Below are 24,222 nucleotides of genomic sequence, written 5' to 3'. Positions count from 1 at the left end.
TTTTGTGGTCATAATAAGGTTTGCCTCATTATACTCCATCATTATTAAGACTATAGGTAGTTGTGTACTTTGAGGACACTAACTTTACCTACCCTAACTTGTATCTGTGAAACTGCACAAGTGAATGACAAAGTTCACTGATAAACTTAAATGACTGTGACTGTTTGACTGTGACAATGCAACTCACCCGTGTGTAATTCCCTCTTAAGTATGTTTGCTCTCGCTGTGTTCATCTACCTTATAATCTATCTAATTTGTCTTGTAGCTATCGCTGTACTTTGTCCAAACAAAACTGCACAGAACTAAACCCTAATGTATGGTAAAACTCTCCAAAACAGAAAGCCAGGCCCACTCTCAGGCTTTCTTTAAGAACAGACCCACTGACTAACATAATGTGCCTAGCTGAAGGGCTGCTGTTGTCATTAGAGAAAAGCTGAATGAGAGTAGCTTATGATCTGTATGAGCAAATAATGACTTGCACGCAAACCCTATAAGCTTAAGCTCCTTTAAAGAGGTACTATTTGCATATGATTTTTGTAAAAAGCTGTTGAATGTAACTGTCCATTACCACTTCCAGTTGCTGATATCTAGCTGAGCTGTGAGTTCATGAATTCTTTCCTGAACTGCACAATAGAGAATTGCTATGGTTTGGTTTTTTTTTTTTTTAAATATTACCACTGCAGCTTCCTAGCTGCACATTAATTCAAGAAGACTTCCTGAGGTGTTCAAGGAACTCTAAAAGTGGTGTATCATCTGCTAAATTTGGAGGGAATAAAATACCATCTACACACTCCTGCCTAAGAAGGATATACTGATCCACTTGAGGGATAACTGTAACAGTTACTGCCAGAGGACTAGCACTCTAAGCAACTAGTATCAATTCCAAATGAATCCTACTGCTGTTTGAGGCTGGGACAGACACAGCATCTACATGTGAACTTAGCTTGAACCCAGGCCGTGGGCAAATAGAAGAGAAGGTGGTAAAGACCATTTCTGTTTGTGTGAATACTGTCAACAAATTAACCACCTGATGAAATGACACAGGCAACTTTTTTAGAGTGAGAAGATTTGGTTCCCAGAATGCTCAAAAATGCGTCATGTAGTAGTAGGTACAAGTAGTTATAAGGATATGATTGAAGTATGTGGATGGTAGGAGACTAATGCAGAAATCGGTCAGAAAACCAGAAACATGAGGCAATACTACCAAAGAACCTAGTATTGAAGGTAGGAGGCAAAACCTGTTAACTGTGTTTCATAGAATCATCTAATTATCCTTAGAGGGCTGAGACTCAGCAGCACAGTTACAAATTAGCACCTCTTACCCACCAGAGGCCCGTATTGCCTGATACACCATTCTAGCAATGTAACTTCTGTGTTTGCTCCTTTCCTGAGTCCCCGCAGACGCAGAACAAACAGAGCTCCAGACCAGCTGCTTGTTCAGCTTCTGTTGCAATCTAATACCTGAAGTTTCTGTAAATTAGCCATCACTAATCTAGTTCCCAGAACTCGAGAACCATCATCAACTGACTTGATTCTGAACTAAAAATGCTAGTAAGCTGAGGAGAAGATCTGTATGGACTGGTTTTGAAATACATTGCTATGAAAACATCACATTTGTGTGGGGGGGGTGTGGATGGTTTTTGTTTTATCTACTATTGTATTAAATCTAAGCATTAAATATGTTAGGAACTACCTAATTTGAAAAAAAAGTGGATATTCAGGCATAATGGTTTTCTGTAAAAACAAACTGCATGCACGCTGAGCCGATTGTTTAATTTATAGTGATTTACTGTAATGAGATACATGAAAGATAAACGCTTTATCCTGAAAACTTAGGCCTCCCTAAATTGCTAGTCATTTGGAATTGCAAAAAGTAATATTCCATCTCAAAGGCTTGTAATAACTAATACTAAATAAATGAGCTAGATTACTTTAGCAGTGGTTCTACAAGAACTACATACCCCAAAATGCATAATGTTTAATTATGCTTACTTGAGCTGATATCATATAAAGCTGTGATAGCCAGCTCATCATTTAACTAAAGAAACTTGCCTTTTCGACAAATTACAGCAGTTCATAAATCTCTTACTAGTACAAAGATATTACAATGCCTAGCCTAACAAAAGAGTTAACAAAATTTACTTTAATTTACCATAATACACCTCGTTAAACAATCTTACATAAGCTATGCCATGCTCTGTGAACTTTTATAACTGCTGATATGTCAGCAGACTAAATATTGAAACTATGAAAATCTTAAAGTCTGCAGCTTGTGAAAAATGCTTGTATTTGTACAATGTACCTAAAGGCCTAAAGTTGTTACGTAAAATCTGGGTAATGCATTTTCATTAGTTCTGCCCATTGTTACAATTTGGCATTATAAAAAGTGAAACAATTTAAACAGTCCAATGCTATTGAAAGTGAGTATTAAGTAGTTAAAGATTAATTGGACGAGAGTAAGTGGTTTGGGGTCCATACCGCCCCCCCCCACCCCCCGTAAATTTACTAATATACATTCTTAAACATTATCAGACACGAGATTAGAACAATCCATGAAGGCATTTAATAGGAACTTTAAAACATTTAAATCTCAACATCTGTATGGCTAATGCCTATACTTGTATCGTGTTACTTAGGTACAAGTTGTTTCTCCATTGAGCCATCAGAATAACATGGACTGAAGAGACTTGCGAACAGTTGCCATCTCCTGCTGTTGCTGTTACAAGAAAAGGAGATAATACTGAACAAATGCCATATCAATATGATTCCTTTGAGCTAATTAAATGACTGTCAAATGACTTTCTTATAGAATGTTCTATTTTTGTATTTAACTAACTTCTTCAGAGATCTGGTACTTACAGTGTCCATCATAATCTTCTTCTGCAACATAGCCATTTCTTTGCGAAGTTCACTTTGTGCACCAGCTAGCAGATTTTCATTGCTCTTCTCCAGCTCTTCCATGCTCTGAAGTTAAGGATAATTTTAATTCAGAAGTGTGCAATGTCAAAGAGTTAACTTCAAACAAACAAACAAGCAAACCATTATTCAGACTACAATTTAATTTTTACAGCAGCAGTGGTCACTGATAACTGATTAGTTTTGTCACGAACTTGACAGACAAATCATACAGGACTTCCTACTCCTGTCCGCGTTCCTGTTTAAACAATATAAACCCTGTGAAGGAAACGGTCCCTTCCACTCAGCATCTTTGATGTCTCAGCTAGTTATCCTGCATTTCAATAAAGAGAAGGGTTCTACAAGAAAAGATCATACAGACATCTTTCAGAAACGATAGGGGTTCAATATTATTACAACCTTGGAGACCTGAAGTAAGGACTATAAAACCCGTTCAATTTCCTTCTTTTTGCACACTTCTCCCCAAATAAGCCGAGTAAAGCTCACCGGTTATCTTCCCTTTTGTACATACAATTATGCCTAACCCTGTGTATGGGTGTAGTTGCATTTTCCTTGACTCGTGTTTACTTAAGCTTATTTGAGGCTTCATTTCTATCTTTTGATCTTCTTTGAGGGGAAAAATCAAAGTAATACTTGACCTTCTGTTCAGTTTTTCATCTTTGATGAAGACTTTTTTGAAATTTTGGAAGTTATTACTTGTTAATGCTTCTGTAATATCCTCTTGTAAATTTCAACTATCTTAAACTAAGAGTTGCTGTATTTCAGATTTATTTTTCAAAGCTACCGACTTGAAAAAACCCAAACATATCGTAACTAACTGAAATTTCAAAAAACGACCAGTCAGGAAATGACTTGAACAGAAATTAAGATTTGGCAGAAAGGGACCTGGGGGTCCTGGCAGACACCAAGTTGAACATGAGCCAGCAGTGTGCCATTGCCGCAAAGGCGGCTAACGGTCTCCTGGGCTGCATTAGACGCAGAGTTGCCAGCAGGTCAGGGGAGGTGACCCTTCCCTTCTACTCAGCACTGGTGAGGCCACACCTGGAGTGCTGTGTCCAGTTCCAGACTCCTCAGTACAAGGGACACGTGGACATCCTGGATGGAGCCCAACAAAGGACCACCAAGGTGATTAAGGGACAGGAGCATTTCTCTTATGAGGAAAGGCTGAGAGAGCTGGGACTGTTCAGCCTGGAGAAGAGAAGGCTCAAGGGGGGGATCTTATCTCTATACACAAATACCTGAAGGGGGGTGTGTGAGGAAGAGCAAGCCAGGCTCTTGAGGTGCCCAGTCACAGGACAAGAGGTGATGGGCACAAACTGAAAACACAGGAGGTTCCCTCTGAACATCAGGAAACACTTTTTTACTGTGAGGGTGACTGAGCACTGGAACAGGTTGTCCAGAGAGGCTGTGGAGTCTCCATCCTTGGAAATATTCAAAAGCCATCTGGACGTAAGTCCTGGGCAACCGACTGTAGGTAGCCCCGCTGTACCACCTGCTGGCTGGACCAGACGACTGCCAGAGGTCCCTTCCAACCTCAGCCCTTCAGTGATTCTATGGTAGTGTGCCTCTGCATTCATTACAAAACCAATCATTTAGGGTACTTTCATTTTTCTCACAGTTTAGATTTCTAATACCTTACTCAGAAAAATAGTGGGGGAAGGAAATCTGGGAATAATAAAGTGTTTTGTTCTTAGTGTAAAATGACAGGGAAAACCTTTTTTTTTTTTCTCCAAAAGTCAAACTTTTGCATAGTTGTACTCATAATAATTTTTTGTTTGCTGTCTAGTATGGTAGCTACTTTGTTAAAAAACAAAACAAAACACACCACAGTTGATCAGTATGAGTCATGTGTTTAAAATACATTATCTCTGTAAGCACTGTCCCAAAAAATGGTGTTTGTAGGGACTCCCAGCAAATACAAGTGTTACGCATAAAGCAACAAGAAAGTTGAACGGGACTGATTACATAACTATCCAGCCAAGCCTGTTTTCACCATAAATCATTATTTCCATCAGATTCTTCCTGTTGACATTTTAGTGAATGCGTACCTTGAATATCAGGTTACAGAAAGGAAGACTGTTTCTAATTAACGTTGCTTAGGAAGAAATGAAGGGAGTTCTAAGTGGGCAATTTTAAGGGAATTACAATTGATTTTCTTTCAGGGTCATTTTCCTTATATGAAGGAGCAATAGCTAGAAAGGTTAATGACAGAAAAAAAAAAAGGTATCTAATTCTCATTAGGGGAGATGCACCTGCCAGCAGTAATAAAAGCAGTACATTTCAGCCTAAGATGTATTTTTAATAGATTGTCAAGTTTCACTTTTTTAAATACATACCAAAAATCTAAGGGAATAATTAAGACAAAATCCCGATGACTTAACTGACCTATAGGCTTCAAACTGGTACGAAACTGCATTCTCTTTAGAATGTATGCTCTGAGGGTTGTGGTTAAATATTTGAAACAGGCGAGCCAATCAGATCCCTGTGAGAACACACTTAACTAAACCATTTATTAAACAGATGCAATCTGTATGCATGTATAGAGAGAACAAGACATATTCTTAACAAATAAGGGAAAGATACTAACATGAGTATTCATGCAAGGATGTTATTTTCCTTAAATGAACCTCAAATCTCTGTATTTCATAAAGGTTGAATTACAACAGGTTTCTTAAGTGATGTGATAAGGATCAGTTGCCTTCTAAGAAGAAAATTCACTGTACCTTTAAGAATTGCTCATAGAGTTGCTTAATGGTTTTCAGTCTCTGACTTTGAACTATTCTTGCCTGTTGAAAAACTTTTTGTTGCTGACGAAACATATTCTGAAGCAGAAGCAAAAGAAAAAAATAATCGCATTAGTTAACTAAAAGCACTTGGACAGCAACACTGCTGTCATTTGTTAGAATCAGAAATTCTGCCTTCACTGGAAATCTGGGTCATGTAATGTTGATCTCTGCCTGGAGAATTATCCTTGTTCTTATTAATGAAAGAAAGACTGAAGACTGGATTAAGCCCAGAGTCACCTCCTGAGGTCCCTTCCAACCTGAATTATCCCTATGAGATCCTATGAGGACTGGTATCCAACACAGCTCTTGAGGATATCCCAGGGAAATGTGCTGCCTGGGGAATGGCGAAACTTGCAAACGTGTTGGGAGTATAAATACAGCAACATCGTGATTACATTCCATTGTATAGCTCCTATCCCCTTTCAATGACCAAATTCTCATACATTTATTATATGCAGGCACATTTTTAAGCAATGCGTGCTGAAAGACCACTCTTTTCCTTTACTCCTTTGTTCCCTGAACCCAAAGACTATGGATGCACAGAAACAGCACACGTCTTCTCCATAAATGGGGTCTTGGCTTTTCTCAAGCCATAGCTGGCCTAGGGCATCACTTACTGCCATTTATAAACTTGCAATAAAAGTTCATAAATGCACCCCTCTTCACTTTAAAATATGTCCCAAAACTTAAATATTTACAGTTTGAGAGCCACCAAACTTGAATGAACATTTTTAATTGAGGCAAACAATCATATGTTAGTTTAAACTACATAAGGTGTTTTTACATTTCTTGAGCATCTAAACAACAATATTCCCTCCTTGTGAAAATACTGTGAAACTCATGCCATGCTGGAAACCCACCGCTAGTTTTTCTTCCTGTTCCTCTGCTTTCTGCACATCTACATCCCATTGCTGAAATAAAGTCAGGAACTGCTGGGAGAACTCATGGTTGAGCTTCTGCCTATAAATAGACACTAGCCGTAAGTATGACAAATGCTACAAAGAAAGAATTACAAGGAAAGCTAACATTCAACACACACATGGAGTAGAATAAAAGGAGCTGGCATAAAGAAACAGGCTGTTTTGACATCTGGCCCTAACTGCATACTGTATGTTTTGAAAAACTGAACACACTCTCTCTCTGAATGAATGTGGATTATATACATGTAAGGAGACAGCACTTATATAGAAGACTCAGGTTAAAAAAAGAATTACAACAACTTTTCTTCCTAACAGTGCCAGGTTTTCTGAGATTTACTATGTTTTTCTAACCCAATTACAGATCTTGGCTTTAACACAAGGGGTTTATAACGAAAAGGTAATTAGCTCATTCATTAGTTCATTATGCTCTAGTTTCTCTACGTAAACTTAAATTTTGTCAATGCAAGTTTGAAATACATATATATACATAAAACCACCAAGACAGTTACAAGTATTGCTGACTTTTCATTTTTAGCTGTCTCATTTTTCAGTTTGCTCTACTTGTAGTATCAGATCTAGTAATTAAATATGCCTTAAGAGGCAAGAGGAGTGTTATGTAGGGTGAAAATTATTTACAATGTGAAAATGAAAATTACTATTATTATTAAAGATAAAACAAAAGTAAAACCAGCTCTTTAAGGTACCTTGCTCTTGAAATTCCAAATCTCAAAATTCCAAAATGAAGTGGACACAACTGGAGGCAGCGGAAAAGAGGACCTGAGCAGGTATTTAACTAGTAGATAACACTATTGCTATTTAACTGCAAGAAGATGGATCAACTATCCATGCTGTGACACAAAAGGGAATCTGATTTCACAGGTTTGAAAAACAAGGGTAAATGTTACCTTTGCTCCTGCTGTGTTTTCCAAACATGTTCAATCTTCTGGTTACTGGTTTTGAGTGAGGCTTTTGTATACATTTCTAATCTTTTCCTCTTAGCTAAGAGAGCCTTGTTAATGTCAGCTAAAAATCAAAGAGTATTTAGAAATTAAGCATCCCGAGATACATTGTGCCTTTTATTAAAAATGCTGATGAGTTGTGCTTTGGAGATACAAACAAGGTGTGTTCTAATGGAAAGACACGAATGTGATCTGGGCTCCTGGCTGCTGTGTTTAGCGTCTCTGGCACTGGTGTGAGTGCTGCTTTCCTAAGCACCCCCATACACCCTAACCAACACCTGGCCTCTGGAGTTGCAACTGCTCGTTGCCCAGCCCCACCAGCTACTCTGGCATCTGCTTCGAGTCCCACCTCTCTCAGGGGCCAGACCAAATAGGACCTACCATGATGTGACTCCGCTTTAGCTTCTTTCCTTCTAGGCAGGACGGTCGTGGGCACGGTGTCAGACTGACTCTGAGCAGACGCACGCAGTGAACTGAAACCGTCCAGTGTTTTGAACTCAGGGTAGCTGCAGTGCTGCCATTATGTACACTTAAATTGGTTCCTTATACATTGTCATCGTGTGTCCCCCTGCTGGGTATTATGGTCCAACATGCACTCCTAACGTATCATCAATACAATAGGCATACATATATGCTTGAAACACTAGAACCACTATCCAATCAGTTCACACTGCGTATCTTCAAACATTGTATTTGGACATCTCACGGTCTGTAAATTCTCCATTCAAAGCTAGAGATACCTTGCACAAACGTGACTGAGTACAGACATCTTGCTCTTTTCTCTAGTATCTAATGATGTTTTAGTCATACCATCAAAATCCTAATTAATTTAGCTGCATGACTGCAGTGCTAGCTCAGTTTCCAGACCTTCAGGGAATTTAGTTATGCTGACGCATTTTAATTTTTTTTTTTTCTAGAAAAACCACATGTTCCAGAGTAATATTCAAATTACTTAGATTTTAGAAATAAATTAAAGCCAGTGTGTTATTACTATCACTGAACATACTGAATGAATGAGTGACAAACTATTTTTCATACTTCGGAGAGAATTAGTCCTTTTTTAAAAGTATTCAAGTTAATATAAGTTAGTATGTTCGTTTAATTTACATTTGGTGATTTAACAAACAAGTCAGAGCTTAAGGTTAATACAGCAATTTCTGTTCCTTCTCACTGTAGATTTCAGGAAACATCTGTCAAACCTCTCTCTCTAATTTGCTGAGGCATCTGCCCCTGCTAATGCCAAACCTACTGTTTTTGAGCAGACAGCATCCTCTCTCTGATCAATTAATTTTCCTTCCGTCCATCCTATTTTTGAGTCTTCAATAACAAGCAATCCTAGCTTTTTAACATAGAAATCCTCCTCCTGTCTGATTGCTAGATCTACAATAGCATTCTAATATGTACCTTAACAGCAAAAAGTCTTAATTCCTTGAAATCCTCTTTCACCTTAAGATTTACATGCAAGTAATGACTGTGTTTTCTTATACATACAATGAAAGTATTAATCAGCTATTGAGTAGGTAATACTGCCATTAAGATGGTTTCCCTTCCTTCCACAGCTTTTTGATGCTTTGTTACACTGTGATGTTTATTATACATTCTTTACAAGTGAAATGTGTTTCTTCTCTAACCCGTCAGCTACCTAGAATTCAGCTGGAAATTTAACTGTAAGTAAAGCCATCTGAGGATCTCATTATGACTAAATTAAATCCAACTAGGTGACATGCATAAATCTCTCATCACTAGATGACTGGCATTACTTACCCTCATCCTTTAGCTCTTCTAGAAACTTGTACTCTTCTTCCTGACTGCTGAAATTCTCTTTTCTACTGATTCCCTGTTCTCTAGATTTCTGAAGGTGCGGAGTACAGACTACTCTCTAGCTCATTCTGTACTGCAACTACAATCTACTTTCAAAATTCCTTGTCTAGAATTAGAACTATTTGTTCTATTTAGCTGCTTATATTAACATTTACACGCCCCTAATTTCTCACTCAAGTCTTGCAATCTTCAGTCTCTTCCACGTCATTGCAACAAAAAACGAGTAAGAACAACAGCTAACTCGTATTGTCCCTTTTCTCTACAATATAATCGTGACCTCTTAAACTTCATCTTAAAATTGGAATTGATTATCAAAAGCACTCACGCATCTTTCCCTTTTTCCTTTGTAATTACCTACACTAATACTTACATCTCACTTCGTATAGAATCATAGAATCGTTAAGGTTGGAAAAGACCCTTAAGATCATCAAGTCCAACTGTTAACCTAGCACTGCCAAGCCCACCACTAAACCACGTCCCTAAGCACCACATCTACCCGTCTTTTAAATACCTCCAGGGATGGAGACTCAACCACTTCCCTGGGCAGCGTGTGCCAGTGCCTGACTACCCTTTCGGTGAAGAAGTTTTTCCTAATATCCAACGTAAACTTCCCCTGGCGCAACTTGAGGCCATTTCCTCTCATCCTATCGCTTGTTACTAGGGAGAAGAGACCAACACCCACCTCGCTACAGCCTCCTTTCAGGTAGTTGTAGAGAGCAACAAGGTCTCCCCTCAGCCTCCTCTTCTCCAAACTAAACAACCCCAGCTCCCTCAGCCGCTCCTCATAAGACTTGTGCTCTAGACCCTTCACCAGCTTCCTTGCCCTCCTCTGGACATGCTCCAGCACCTCCATGTCCTTCTTGTAGTGAGGGGCCCCAAACCGAACAGAGTACTCGAGGTGCGGCCTCACCAGTGCCGAGTACAGGGGCATGATCACCTCCCTGGTCCTGCTGGCCACACTATTCCTGATACAAGCCAGGATGCCATTGGCCCTCTTGGCCACCTGGGCACACTGTTGGCTCGTGTTCAGGCAGCTGTCAACCAACACCCCCAGCTCTTTTTCTGCCAGGCAGCTCTCCAGCCACTCCTCCCCAAGCCTGTAGTGCTGCATGGGGTTGTTGTGACCCAAGTGTAGGACCCGGCACCGAGCCTTGTTGAATCTCATGCAGTTGGCCCCAGCCCAACGATCCAGCCCGTTCAGGTCCCTCTGCAGCACCTTCCTACCCTCCAGCAGATCGACACTTCCGCCCAACTTGGTGTCATCTGCAAACTCACTGAGGGTGCACTCAATCCCCTCATCGAGATCATCAATAAAGATATTGAACAGGACTGGCCCCAATACTGAGCCCTGGGGAACAGTTAGTATGCAGTTATTCCCTTCTCTTCTTTCACTTTGCTCTACTTAGATGTAACTTTTTTCTGAAAACTGTTTTTTTTAAGCAATGCTGAAAAATGCTACAAAGACTCGTCATTTTATGTAAATCTTGAAAGTTATTTTATGGTACACAATTACTGCCAATTCTGCAACTTAAACATGAATTGTTTTTTAATTTATTAGAATGTAAATGTACTTACCTCCAAATCTTTCCAGCATATTCTGTACTTCACCCCTACAAAATAGTGTATAAAATTTTTATTTGCCCATTTTCTGACTTTAGGATAAGACCTGTTTTATAGGCTTAAAACTAATTTTATTCACGCGCGTATTACTTGTAAGCACAGTGACAGAGCTGCTACTGTTCTACAAGATAAAAAATGACACTCCTTTTCTCCTCCTGTGAGAGGTCTCTTTTTTAGACTAATTTTCTTTTTTTAAAAAAAATTACTAGAATCTATTAACTTACTCCCCAGTAAAAAGGCAGTATTAGGCATTTAAAGGGTCTTGAGTGAGGGAGGACGGTAAATAAAATTGATCATTCCCTATACAAAAAGAAAACACAAAAGGTATTTGGAACATCAAATGGAAACAAGTCCATCACAGTTAGCATGACTGGCAGAGTAAGAAAAATCCAAGAGCGATAATATCAGGGTTGTTTTTACAACACCTGTAAGATGATAACACCAGTGTGTAAGGCAGTGGTACAATAGCTGACAAGTCCAAAAAGGGACATGGTGGGTAAAGAAAACGTTTATCTTGGTTTTATATCAACTTCTCCACAGGACCTCATTTTCTTTTTGGAAAGGCAAAAATAAAAAAAAAAAAGGAAAAAAAGTATCTTCAACTCAACAGCTATAATCTTGCTAAGAACTATTTCAACATACACTTTTTTATTACATTTACGCTGCCCATAAATATTGAATTAAGATTTATCTGTAAAAGAATTTATTTTTCATGCAATAGTTGGATCATTTAAAGTACTGTGAATATCTTCAAGCAACTAAGATCAGAGGGAAAAAAATTAATGAAAATATCAACAATTTAGGATAAAACTTAAGTCATCTTTTGAAAGAAACAAGAATTTTAAGAACTCACACAAATATATCAATTTTTCATGCATGTTTGAAAGTATCTATAAAGAAACTGCAGAATTACTCATTTTAAAATATTACATTTTCTTTTTTTACCTACAACTGCAGTATTATCTGTCACCTGATTTTTGAATCAAATACTAAAAAAAAAAAAACACCTGAGCAAAACAAGCATAGTGAATAACTGAAATTGATATCTATTTAAGACTTGCCTATTTTGGGGGAAAAAAAAAAAATTCTAACCTTACCCCACATCATCTGGAACCACATGAGTAGTCACCAAAGGTCTTTTCTTTCCATGCTTGTCCATTACTGGTGTTTCGCCTTAATACAAATTTTAAAAAGATTTACAAAAATATTTTATATTTTGTGAGGGTCATTTGAGTTATTAGAAGTGTAATTACTTTTCTGTAATGCCACTTCTCTGAACATCTCATGGGTCTCAGTTCCCATCCATAACACCTGCAGCTCCTAGAACTTTGAATCTAGAGTTGACAGATGGCAGTGAATTATTCTGCAAGGCTACATTTGAGCTGGCACTGCCTTGAGTTCCTCCAGATCTCAACCAGCTCTAGTTTCTCTGTCCACTACTACACAACTACTTCCAACTTACAGAATAACAATCATCAGAAAGGTAAAAATAATCTAAAAATTGAAAAAGACCAATCTGTAAGAATTTCATTGTACTGTAAAATAAGTACTGAAATTGTATACTCTGACCTTTAAAAAAGCAAAATCACAAATAGAGATTTATAGTCATTCCAAAAAATAAAAATCCTTGGCTGTCAGGTTTCTATTAACACGGTGGCGGTGGGGGGGATTTAGTCTGAACAAATGAAGAAGAGGAGAAATTAAGAGAAACAAACCCAGAGACAACTGCTGAAAGACAAAAATCCAGAAATGGAGTTACATCAAACTTTACAAAAAACTATCATGTGATGAATGAGAACTGCATTTTTAAGCAAAGACCGCTTTTTTATGACACTCCCTCAAAATTAAACAAGAATCCCTTGGTTGACTTTTGCTTTTTCCTCAGCTTTCTCTGCTTCTTCCTCTTTCATTTCTTTGGTTCAGATTCATCCTGAAGTACTCTTAACCCTGCCAGCATTAAGACTCCAACTACCCTATGCGACTCAGCACTCCATACAAGTGAGCAGGGCTCTTCTGTTCTATCCTGGTTTCACAATGTTACATGCAGCCAGGTGATGGAAGGATATGGCATTGAAATAAGGTAACAAAATCCTGTGAGAACATCCTACTCTATTAAAGACTCCACCTATAATTTTAAGACATAATAGTGCACTGTACAGAGCTATTCTATTGTGTTCTCTTCTCTTACCAATCAAAATTATACCAATCAAAATTATACAGTAGGAGGCTAGCTGTCACAAACATGTAGCATACTTGCTCAGACACTTGCTAACACGGAAGTGTCTTCATTTCTATTCATAGCCAGAAATACTAAACTTCACATTTGGGGAAAAAAAAAAAAAAAATCATATAAGCACCTTCTCTAATATCTTCCTCTGATCCACTCAGCTCTTTTCTTTCCTCCTGAAAGTCATAGGCAGGAATGGCTTGATCTTCCTGTGCTGGCTTACCAGCTTTTCCTCCATGCTTTCTTCCCGATGGTGCCATAATGAGATTTTCTTCCTGCTGAAAAGGTACGCTGTATTTGTTACATAACTCTCCCCGCAACACTGTGAAGATAACTGTGTTTTCATGCATACATTGACCTGTTATGGACACCCCTGTAACAGTCTCCACCTGTAAGGATATTCAAGCAAACTGTTTTAGTTTTGAGGTAATCCACAGGATTACTCATCAATGGTGTTTTTAAGAACAGGGTAAAAAAAAAATACTAGGGCTAGTAGCTACATACTTGATTCTGCTGAAAAACAAGGAAGTAAACTATGCACTTTCTTAAGGTGCCTGCCTGCTCGGCTTCCGTAACATTTATTATGTATTTTGTCATATCCAGTACTGCATTCCCAAAAAGCTATGCCAATATTCTATTTTACAAAATACAGAAGTGCTAAGCCATAAAGAACAATCCGATTCTACAAGCCATTGCACACTAGACAGATAAATACACACACACATATGCCATTTTTAAAAATTCTGGGCAACTTTCACTTTCTGAGTTATCTTTATTTTTAGCTGTTATGCCTCTGCATTCTGTAATGTAACTAATGCAGTTTCAGTACTTGTAAATGTTTTACAAATACACTGCCCTCTTAAAAAAAACACTGTTCATTGTTTTAGTAATACTAATTTTAATATATATTGTGTATTTTGGTAAGTATTCAAGGAGTAAAATATCTATTTGGAAGGAAAAGAGCATAGCTGTAATCATTAAATGAGTGACAAAATAAAATAATTTTTTCCTTAGCACTTTATCAACAATAGAAATAATATGCAAATACAACAGAAAATAGCAAGCTACTGAATCCTTGCTGAAATATTTCTTCTCTCGTTCTCTTTGCCTGATAGCAAGACGTGTGAAGCATTTAAAGTAAAAAGTCACATGACATAGTTCTTCTGAAAAATAATAGGATTACTTGGAAGACGGAAAGAATACAGAAAAAAAAAAATCAGCTGTTAAGTACCCTGTTTTCCAAACTGAGCAAGATGTGACTCAGCAGAGGACAAACTTATTCTAGATGCAATTCAACACAGCTAGAAATATCCATAGGTATTCCACAAGCCAGGGCAAAGACAGATCTGAAAATTAAGTTCATACACTGAAATTGAGAACTCCAGTAAAGATCTTTTGAATTTCCTGGACTGTGAGGTCCCCCCAACACTACCAGCTGCCTCACACATCTGAGTTTCCCATTTCTGTTTTTTGAATTAGTTGTCCATAGCTATGAAAATATGGGGTTTTAACCACATACTACATGGATATATATGTGATCACACTAAGCTACTAAGTAAGGAACACTGCTTTTTAATACCCAGCTTTTTCTGTGGTTGATGCTTCTCTATATAATGTGAAGATTTTTAGACCTTACATGTTTCTTTAAAAAAAAAAAAAAGCAAAACCTCTTCAAATTATTAATTGGAAAATCAAAAGCTCTTGCATTAAAATTATCCTCAAATGAGAGAAAATTTTCAAGACTCATTCTGCTTTTCAACTACTGCAGCTGTTGAAAACATGATTTAAGGAGGAAGGTACTGGTACAGCATCTGGCTGTGCATGTCTGTGCTGCCAGATAAAGTGCTTCAACTTCAAACTGCAAGCATGAACAGATATTTACTTACATGTATTTTATCTCACATACAGGCACCTTTCTTTGTACTGAAAATTTGCATACAAAGCAGAACTCCCAAGTCCCTCCAGACACTGCAAAACAACCTTGCCACATCACCGCCCCATAGAGCCTTCATCCATTCTGTGTAGCTACCTGTGTTAGCTGCTTCAAGTATCTTCAATCCACTGTTGTGTATTTAACAATGACTTTTCAGAGAAACTCACCTCCTTTTTTCACCCTGCCCAAAAAGACGTGAAATAAACCAGTATTTGTGTGAGTCTCCCATGTGGGGTTTTTCACCATGGGCATCCACCTGGTTCTACCTCAGAGCAGCAAGGGAGACTTGGGCCCGCACCACACCACCGCCACAACAGGTTTTGAGGGGAAGCCGCTGGGATGTCAAAGGCTGAGGGGCACTGCAGTAATGCTAACCCTGTTCCTTACTCCCCACCCCACCACCTTTCATCCCTCTCCCTCTGCCCTGCGATGGGCTTTTCTCCGCTCTTGCTGTCTCATCCCCACGCAGTGCCCACCACGCACCACTGCCGCTGCTGCCTCGCACGGAGGGGACCCACCAGCGGTGGGGAGAGAGGGCACCTCGCACCCTGCCGCAGGCGGGAGGGAACACCGCTTCGCCCAAAACCCCTCACCCCCGCCGGCACCAGGCCCTCTGGCAGCTCCCAACCTCCCTCCGGCGCCCCCGCGCCACTGCCTAGCGAGAGAGGGAGACGGGGGGGGGGAGGGTGAGGGGACGCGGCCGCGCCTCAGCAGCTCCCACCCCCGAGGAAAAGGCGGGAAACAGGGCGGACCGCACACCGGGGAGACGGCGCATGCGCAGTAGCACCCCCCATGGGTGGTGCCAGGCGCGGTACCTGCGCGTCGTGCTGATTCAGCATTAAACCCGTTTAAACCTCACCTACCTTTATCCATATATGTATATTTTTTTTTTTTTAATAGAAACGGCTTTAATTTCTCATTCAGGCAACAGAAAGCCTGCAAAATAGGTTGTCGTGGTGTATGTAGGCTAGGGCATGAGGCTGAGGGAGGATTTTTCTGTAAGTCAACGCAAACAGGCAATATTTCTGCAGTCTGATTGATTTTACAAACTATATGGTTTACATTTCAGATTTTTCTCCTGTTCTCACAGGATTTTCTGTCCTCAGCCAGTTAAGGTATTTTGCTCTTTATTTATGAAGACTAAATACAAAATCTAAATTAAAAAAAAAAAAAAAAAACAAACTAGCAGTATTTCCATTTTCAATCTTCTCATTAACCTCAACCATTTGAGAAATTTTACTTAGTATTTCCTGGGCAGGTGGCTTAGTTGCCACCACAATACTGTTCACATATTATCTTGCTTCCCTTGCTTGCTTTTTTTCCAGGTACCGTGCTCACAAATTTTAGCAGCGATTTTCAATGGATGCTTCTCAGTAAGCGTATGCTACATTTTTGGCTATCGTTACTGAAGTTAAACAAAATGCCATGAACTTACCTGCAAAACTGCTTAAACAAAAATGAACTGCAGTGACATCAGAGCTACCTATGCAAACTATACAGAACTTCAGAAAAACTGCCTTAAAATTCCAACTGAGTTTTCTCCAACTATTTTGATTAGAATACCAAATGTTTAAAAAAAAAACAAAACAGATCCTAGTCAAACTTGAGTCTATCTAATAATAGTTTGAAGTGTAAGAAGCTATCAAAGCTTTCTTGTATTTCTTGAAATGTCTCATTTTCTGCTAGTCTGAAGTACTCTAGATTTAAACTACTTATTTATATTGTATGTTTCAGCATAATATATATTGCTAGTATATGAAATATAACCTTAATAATTAAAAGTTCTTGTATTTATACAATACTCAAAAGTTTGATTCTACTTTGAGAATCCATTCATGCTTCAAATTAATATTAAATTATTACTGCTGGAAGTTTTTTAAGGGGAAAATAAGAACTTTTAACACAAGAATTCATACGCATTAATGGCTAATTTATCAAAATGGGTGAGCTTTGGTTTACTTTAAAACAGAAACAGACAAAACTTTTATCACATTTTAGTTAATTTCAAAGCAAACCAAGTATCTTACAATACATATGCACATACATTTTGTACATCATCTGATTACAAAAATTAATGCTTTTTTTGAATACTGCTAATACAATTAACTGAAGATACACCACCAAAAATTTCTGCTTGAAAAGATTCAGTATCCTTTTCCACATAAAACCGCACTATTCTGATGTCTCAGCAAAACACAGGGCCAAACCCTGTTAAATTTAAAAACACCAAAGCTTCATATGTCAATACAAATATTGTTTCCTGAAGTGAAACACTGCTCCCATACATTGCTACATTAAAACAGTTTGTTACCCAGGCACTTTTGCTTTTATACTTACAATGCTTGTAAAATACTATACCTTGATCATTTTCATTTGATTACAACCCTCTCATTGTAATCAAGTCAAGAAATAACATCGTTGTATTCTTTGGAATAAAATACACCAGGTATAAAGTATCTTTCAAATAACCATTAGTTGTTATTTTACTGTGGGTTTTTTATTTTTTTATTAGCATACATCATTTCTTCCAAATCCTAATTAAATACTACAAATAGGGGGGATGATTTGTCACTGTGCTTTAAAGAATGTCAACATCAATAAATGTATACTAAATCTAAATGACAAGTTACATAATCCTCAATTTTCCCGTAGGGCTAAAAAAAGCAGCAACGACAGAAATTTGCAAAATGTTTTGGAATGCAAGATCAAGGACCTGTTAAGCTGATCCCAAACAACTTTGCCTTCAAACATTTTATCTAGTTGGCAACATCCACTGCAATAAATGCAGCTACATTTCTTTAGGTAACCCTTTTTATAAAAAAGGATAACATGGCCATGAACTAACAGTTGTAAAGTAAGATCTGTTGCAACTGCCTATGTACAGGTTTCCTGCATTTTGTTGTTGTTGTTGTTTTGCATTGTCACAGCTCCAGCAGCTTGTATATCATGAAGACTACTGCGGAGATTCTAACTGTAGATGCATGATTTCTTTTCTTTATATCAACGTAGTCAAATGTCGAACCATAAAAGACACTTATGAGAGAGAGATTTTAAATGCTATCACATCTTGAGGTAGACTGATCTCCAAAATAAAGCTCTTCTACACTTTGATTCGTTCATGACCAACTTCCTTTTGGATCCTTCTCCTTGGAAAAATCTTTCTTTTAAGTGCAATTAACTGAGGAGAGAAAAAAATCACAATATTTAGTTCTCTGCTGGGCTGTTGGTGCACAGCTGGCCAGAAACTATAAAAATCCGTACCATCCATGGTAATTAAGTCAATATTGTCCTATTTTTTTTTCCACTCACAGGAAGAAAGTTATTTACTCAAATTCATCTATTAGGCACGCACATTTCCACTGGACTTCTCAATAACCAGAATATAAGCAGAAAATGAAAAATACAGTATGCCTATATTCTGATTATTTTGAAGTTAACTTGTGTATTTAAATATAACATCAGGCTACATTCAGTTTCTAAAAGATCAACACAAAGCTGGCATCTTAAAACAGTATTTATATACCTAGTTGTACTACTGAGTTGAGTACCCCCTTCCAAAACCAAGTTACTAATGGAGGGTGAGTTTTCTAATATATATACAAAAGGCTGAAAATGAAGGAAAAGATTCATGCAAAAGTTACAGGTGGGAAAAAAATAATAATCAAAAGCCAACCTTTCAAGAATTACACCCTCTTCATCAGACCACGGAAAGGGTTACTTAAGGCCCCAACCTGCAAAGAATTACCCATATGATTTGTTCCATTGACTCCCTCTAAGTTTAGCAGGGTTAATCATGTTCAAGAAAGCCATTTTATGCTTGCAGAAGTGGAGGGTTTTTTTCCCTTCGAGTTGAATTCAAAACCTTCTGAATTCAAAAGGAGTCTTTGCAATTACTTAGGGATGAGATTTAGGTAGGGCCCCTAAATACCTTGAGATTCTCTTCAGGACTAGAGTATTGCTATTGCTTAAATTTTCTTCCTGTTAACTTATTTTGGACTTTTACCAATGTGTGTTAATAGACAAAAACTTTGAAAAACAATTACTGATTTTGAACATCCAAATTTAGCACACTTATGGAGTTGACGGTCACAAAGCACCTGAAAAGGGAACACCACGCTCCTTCCCCCCATAAGACTCCCTTTTCAAGGAATCTCAACATTAAAAATTGAAGCAACCTAATCATCAGTCATGTATCATCTTTACTTCCTTTATGAAGGAAAAATCCTAGCTACTCATCAAAACCTATTTAAGAAATCCATTTTATGTTATCCTGAAGATATAGCAATCTATTAAACATTATAGAATTAAAAAGAAGATATTAATTTTACCTGTTCAGCAAAAAATGAGATGACTGTAAATACAATAAGTGTTACTAGAACACAATGGGTCCAGAATTTGAGCTTGTCCCTATATGCCCTCCTGCACAAAGAAAGAAGGAAACAGAAAAACAGCTTCATATATAATAAAGGCAAATACATAAACTTTAAAGAGTTTCCATGAAACAGGCAAGGAAAGTTTTTTCAAGTACTTAAAGGGTGGCTAGAAAGAGGACTGAGGCGCTCTCTTCACAAAGACCCACATGGAGAGGACAAGGGGCAACAGGTACAAGTGGGACTGTGAGAGGTTTCATCTTGATATAAGAAAATTATTTTTTACAGTGAGAACAACCATTGAGTCTCCACCACTGGAGGTTTTCAAGACATGACTGGACAGGGCACTAGATAATCTCATCTAGGCTCACTTTCCCATTAAATGTTGGACCAGATGATCTTTCGAGGTCCCTTCCAACCTGGGCTGTCCTATGATTCTGTAAAACATTATGATAAACATGGATTTCCACTCACACTTCAGTATGCTTTAACCCACCCTGGTAAAAATCTGCTTTGGCTACAAACAAGTCAAAATAAAGTGTTCTTGTGAAGCTAACAAAGCCTTGGTGGATGTCCTCAAAAAGGGAGCCAACAATATGTCTACTCCTCCAGCTCAAATTTCTACAGCTAACTGTTGAAATGGGTTTGCCCCCCACTCCCCCTCTGCCACTGCTACAGCCCGGCTTGTAGCACTACAATCCACGCCTATTCTTCTCACCTGCAATCCTTCTGATTACTTCTACAATTCCTCTAATATTTTCTCTTTCCTTACTAACAGCTATCTCTCATAACTTGCTGGTCAGCAACAAAATTACTATACCACTCTTCTTGTCTCGTTTTTATCACTACACTTGCCAAACTTTTGCTTGTATTCTCCAATCAACTTCCCCAATTTCTGAAGTTAAAATATTACTTATAAAATGGCAAGAGGTAAATACACATGAAAATTTCACACATTATGTAAAAATGAAACACATGTATCTTTTCTGATGATTATCCAGCTGATTATTGCTGTCTGACAAATTAAAAAATTAAATCACTTGGAAAGTTAACATAGTTTATATTGCCCCTCTGCAACAGGCATTCCAAACAATGGGGTTTTTTTACATGTAAAGAAAGTCAGAAATCCTGATTTTTTTTTTTTTTTTCCAAACCTTTATCTTTGAAGGAGGTTAAGGCTAATCAATGAAATGTTAATGACTAAGAGCCACAGAAAAACTCAAATCCTGCAAACCTCAAATTTTAGTTCTTCCAAATCTTTTCACATTACCTTCCCTGTTAAATCCTTCATGACAATACTGGGGGAAAAACAGCTTGCACCAGTACGTTCTATAATTATATGCTATTGCACTACAATAACTTGAAGAGAACCTGTGTAACATACCATTCTTGGAGTTCATGCATGTGAAGGAAACGATTCCGATATTCTCTTGGCAGTTCAAATTGGGAAGGTATGGGAAACATTGATTCATAAAAGTCCCTAAGCACCGCTTTAACTGTCTGAGCATCCTTATGATTATGATCAATATTGTCATTTAGGCACACAAATTTTCTAGAAAACAAGAAGTCTTTGTTAGAATATTTCCTTTAATAATACAGCAAAGGTATTGGCAAACCAAGAACACAAACAGAATCCTTTTAAACAAAATTGATACAGTATCGTTTTAAAACCAAATTGATATATTTGATACTGGTAATCAGTTTCCTTATTGCTGCATTATTTTAAATTAATTTGATTTTAATTCTAAGAGCACCAAGGCTGACAGCAAGTCAGCCTCATTTGATTCCTCTCAGGAATCAAATGACAAACCACATTTCTCTCCCTTCTATTTGTATAATGCTGCCATCTAATGGACCCTAGTATGCATCATCCCAGAGCCCACCACTGGATACAGACAGCAGGTTACAAGGTCAGCATTATGATTTGGGTAAGGGTTTTTATAGTTTTAAATAAATTATCACGAGTACAGTATCTTAAGTAACAAAATGAGCTCCACTGTAGGAGGTAAACATACTAAATTATTAATATTTTACTGTGTATGCTGCACTCTTCAGAGAAAGTCAACATAAAATCCTACAGAAGATTGTACAAGAGAAGGCAAAGATTGGTCCCCAGGCTTTGAGTTACTGAGAACACTGCATAAAGTGGGCAGGACATGACTTGAATCACAGACCCAAAGATGAACTTGTTTGTATTTTGGTTGATCATACAACAACAACCTGGAGAGAATTCATATGGAAATCACTGTGACCAAATAAGCATGCTCCCAATAATGCCTCTTGCAGAGAGTTATTTCTCATATAAGAAACACACAGCTATCTAAGTTACTGCAAAGTATTGAAACTAAAGCAGCAGCTAATGTGCTAGACTGCTAGGTACCCTTGGCCACTCTGACCTGGTACTTGACAACAAAAATTCCCTTTCCCACATATGGGCACCGTTATGTGCTTTATTTATATTGTGAGATACAAGACCCTTACATTTTCCCCAGAGGAAGAAACCATATCTGGTGACACATGCGTTGTAATTGCTAACCTTTGTAAATAAGTAGTTCTGGTCAGCTGTATTCTCTTAGTATGGTGTATTCTTTCAAAGAGCAAAGTTCAGACTTCCTACATGAAGCTGGAAATAAGCAGAACTCTAGAGCACATGAATTAGCCTACACAGGGCATTACCACTTTTTTTCAGTCTGTACCAAATCTGGCATAATCAGTAACCTTGCTCTAGACAATTAGTGCAGGGGACTTGAATTGCTACATCTGAGAAGAACAAAATACGCCTTTCCTCTTCAAAGATGAGCAGGCTATGTCTACGCTGTCAAGTAATACCATGCAAAGCAGCTGGTTATGGCAATCATATGTCTACACTATAAGTATTTTGGGAGTTCACTCTGGACTATCCCTGACCTTGTCGCTTGGACTGGCAGCTCATTAGCCCTGCAAATGCAGTAGCTGCACTCCTGGAATGCATATCCCTGTTTAGCTTCATCTGAAAGGGATGCAGTCTACAGACTGAGAGGCTGCTACACAGAGCAAACCAAAGCACAGTGAGTGGGAGCGATGAGGATATTAACCTGTTTCTCACTTTAAGACAGCTGGCTATTAAATTATCTCACCATGTCTTGTTGAACCCCAGTCTTATGCAATGGGCTCAGGACTACAGTTAAACACTTCTATGAAGCAGGTTCAGACTTGACTATCAAATACAGCATCCCTTGCTGTGCAAGGTGGTTGCTGTGAAATGTATCCCAGGACATTTATCTCACAGTCACTTCAGGAGCCTAATTCAGCACTACAGAGCCTACCCAAATCTGAGAGTATCTAAGCCTTTCACCACTGCAGAGTGGAGAAACAGAGGACTACCTTACAGCTTTGGATGGTTTCTCATCAAGTATTAAACAAAAAAGTTAATACTGCTGCATAATGGATATGCAAAACTGATTTTGTAACAAAATAATCCGCACCTAAGTTTTATTCTAAAATTGCTACATAAAGCAGATCAAAATCCTCTTCCTTTAAAATAAAACTACCTGCAATATAAACTGTATGCCCTCTGGAATGGCAGAAATGAAAGCCTCAAAAATAGCTGAAGTTTATCTGTAAATTTTCAAAGGCTTTAGGTATATAAAAATGTAACAGAAATTAATGAGATAACTCCTAGCACAACAGAGAGGCAGTCACTTGGCTTCAGTTAAATAGAAAAAATCAGAATAGTTTTGGTTAAAATCGGTCTTGCCAACACACAGCATAGAAATACATTGCAATTATTTTTTTTCAACACAGAAACAATTTAAACAGCTGAAGTAGAAAATTAAAACCACCTCAAAACTTCATACAAATCCAGAAACAGGATACCTGGGATTTTTTCGTATGTCATCCAACTGACCAACTACATGAGAAACATTTGTGCGAATCATTTTGAAGGCAATTTCCTCTTCTCCCATGATTTCAAACCTTATTGTTAAAAAAAAATATATACATTAATAGAACAACCTAAAGTCAACCTAAAGGTTCAATAAATATTAATTTAATATTTTATTTAATATCTTATTTCTAATCTGACTGTCCAGCCTTCATTAGAATTTATAATTTGATTTCTATCGGTATACTTACATTTTTCAGCTAATGTTCTTGTACAGAACCACTTCCCTATAGATTTATTAGTAGCCACCCATAAACCGAAGAACTGAATTCTAATACAAATTATGTAAACTACAAGTTTTGGCATAAGAGTAACAATTAATCTGAAAGTAGACATAACGCTTACTATGCTTTTTTTTTTTTAAACACACAAAATTTACAATTTTAATTTATAATTACACTTCAGACATGAGAAAACATGTTCTTATTATCCAATCACCAATTCCAGAAAAATCTTACAATAAAATTACAGAAGAGTATGTAAAACTACAGCCTTAAATACAAATAAAACCTTCCTTACCCACCTAATCAATAACTTGCAGACAAAACAAGTATATGAAATGCAGAAGTATATAATTTCTGAAGGTTATCTTGAGTTCAAAAGGGGGTCAAATGCTCTTTCAACAGTCTTACTAGAGGTACCACACTTAGATTTTTCACCTTTATCATCTTGATACAAGACAAGACCCTGCCTGCTCCTTGAAGTCTCACCTGAGAACATACTCCATTTATTAAGCTCACAAAATTAC

General features: G+C 37.8%; 3 protein-coding genes across 14 annotated transcripts in view; 1 reads left to right on the top strand and 2 right to left on the bottom strand.

The window, feature by feature from the left end:
* Positions 1-15,259, top strand: part of CHPT1 (choline phosphotransferase 1) — a 34,622-nt gene extending 19,363 nt beyond the window's left edge. For 2 of the 4 annotated variants that reach the window (XM_087763814.1, XM_087763813.1), the window contains one exon: positions 2,637-2,799. In XM_087763814.1, coding sequence (XP_087619940.1) covers positions 2,637-2,681 — 45 coding nt within the window. In that variant the 3' untranslated portion in view covers positions 2,682-2,799. Of the gene's footprint in view, positions 1-2,636; positions 2,800-9,140; positions 10,955-15,157 lie in introns of those variants that run through there. The other 2 variants (XM_087763812.1, XM_087763815.1) reach the window with 2 other exon arrangements.
* SYCP3 (synaptonemal complex protein 3) lies at positions 648-15,348 on the bottom strand. Of its 3 annotated transcripts, XM_087763820.1 has the most exons (9): positions 14,481-15,164; positions 13,380-13,527; positions 12,120-12,195; positions 10,978-11,012; positions 7,528-7,645; positions 6,563-6,662; positions 5,640-5,738; positions 2,860-2,964; positions 648-2,716 (listed from the first exon to the last, which is right to left on the bottom strand). In XM_087763820.1, the coding sequence occupies exons 2-9, from the start codon at positions 13,507-13,509 to the stop codon at positions 2,663-2,665; spliced, it is 717 nt and encodes a 238-aa protein (XP_087619946.1). In that variant the 5' UTR covers positions 13,510-13,527; positions 14,481-15,164; the 3' UTR covers positions 648-2,662. The 3 variants fall into 3 exon arrangements, with proteins under 3 accessions (XP_087619946.1, XP_087619943.1, XP_087619942.1); XM_087763817.1 differs by lacking the exon at positions 14,481-15,164 and adding an exon at positions 15,279-15,348 and having other exon boundaries at positions 648-2,964; XM_087763816.1 differs by having other exon boundaries at positions 648-2,964.
* A 1,747-nt stretch (positions 15,349-17,095) lies between these two features.
* The window catches only part of GNPTAB (N-acetylglucosamine-1-phosphate transferase subunits alpha and beta), a 45,158-nt gene continuing 38,031 nt past the window's right edge, over positions 17,096-24,222 (bottom strand). For 5 of the 7 annotated variants that reach the window (XM_087763805.1, XM_087763807.1, XM_087763809.1 and 2 more), the window contains 4 exons: positions 23,408-23,506; positions 20,937-21,104; positions 19,511-19,601; positions 17,096-18,360 (listed from right to left, as the gene is read on the bottom strand). In XM_087763805.1, the coding sequence (XP_087619931.1) occupies positions 18,283-18,360; positions 19,511-19,601; positions 20,937-21,104; positions 23,408-23,506 (436 nt within the window). In that variant the 3' untranslated portion in view covers positions 17,096-18,282. Of the gene's footprint in view, positions 18,361-18,855; positions 18,914-19,510; positions 19,602-20,936; positions 21,105-22,088; positions 22,176-23,407; positions 23,507-24,222 lie in introns of those variants that run through there. The other 2 variants (XM_087763806.1, XR_015706162.1) reach the window with 2 other exon arrangements.

This window comes from Nipponia nippon, unplaced genomic scaffold (genome assembly GCF_047370975.1).
Source record: "Nipponia nippon isolate SJK-2023a ecotype South Korea unplaced genomic scaffold, ASM4737097v1 scaffold_3, whole genome shotgun sequence".
NCBI lineage: Eukaryota > Metazoa > Chordata > Aves > Pelecaniformes > Threskiornithidae > Nipponia > Nipponia nippon.
The sequence above is the reverse complement of the archived record's forward strand: the minus strand, read 5'-3'. Positions and strand labels throughout refer to the sequence as shown.

Coding starts and splice junctions, on each gene's coding strand:
- SYCP3 (XM_087763817.1), bottom strand. CDS start 13,509: ATGGCACCATCGGGAAGAAAGCATGGAGGAAAAGCTGGTAAGCCAGCA. Junction 12,196..13,379: donor AGAGGAAGATATTAGAGAAG/GTGCTTATATGA, acceptor ATTTGTATTAAG/GCGAAACACCAGTAATGGAC. Junction 5,739..6,562: donor AACAGGAAGAAAAACTAGCG/GTGGGTTTCCAG, acceptor CTTCTGCTTCAG/AATATGTTTCGTCAGCAACA.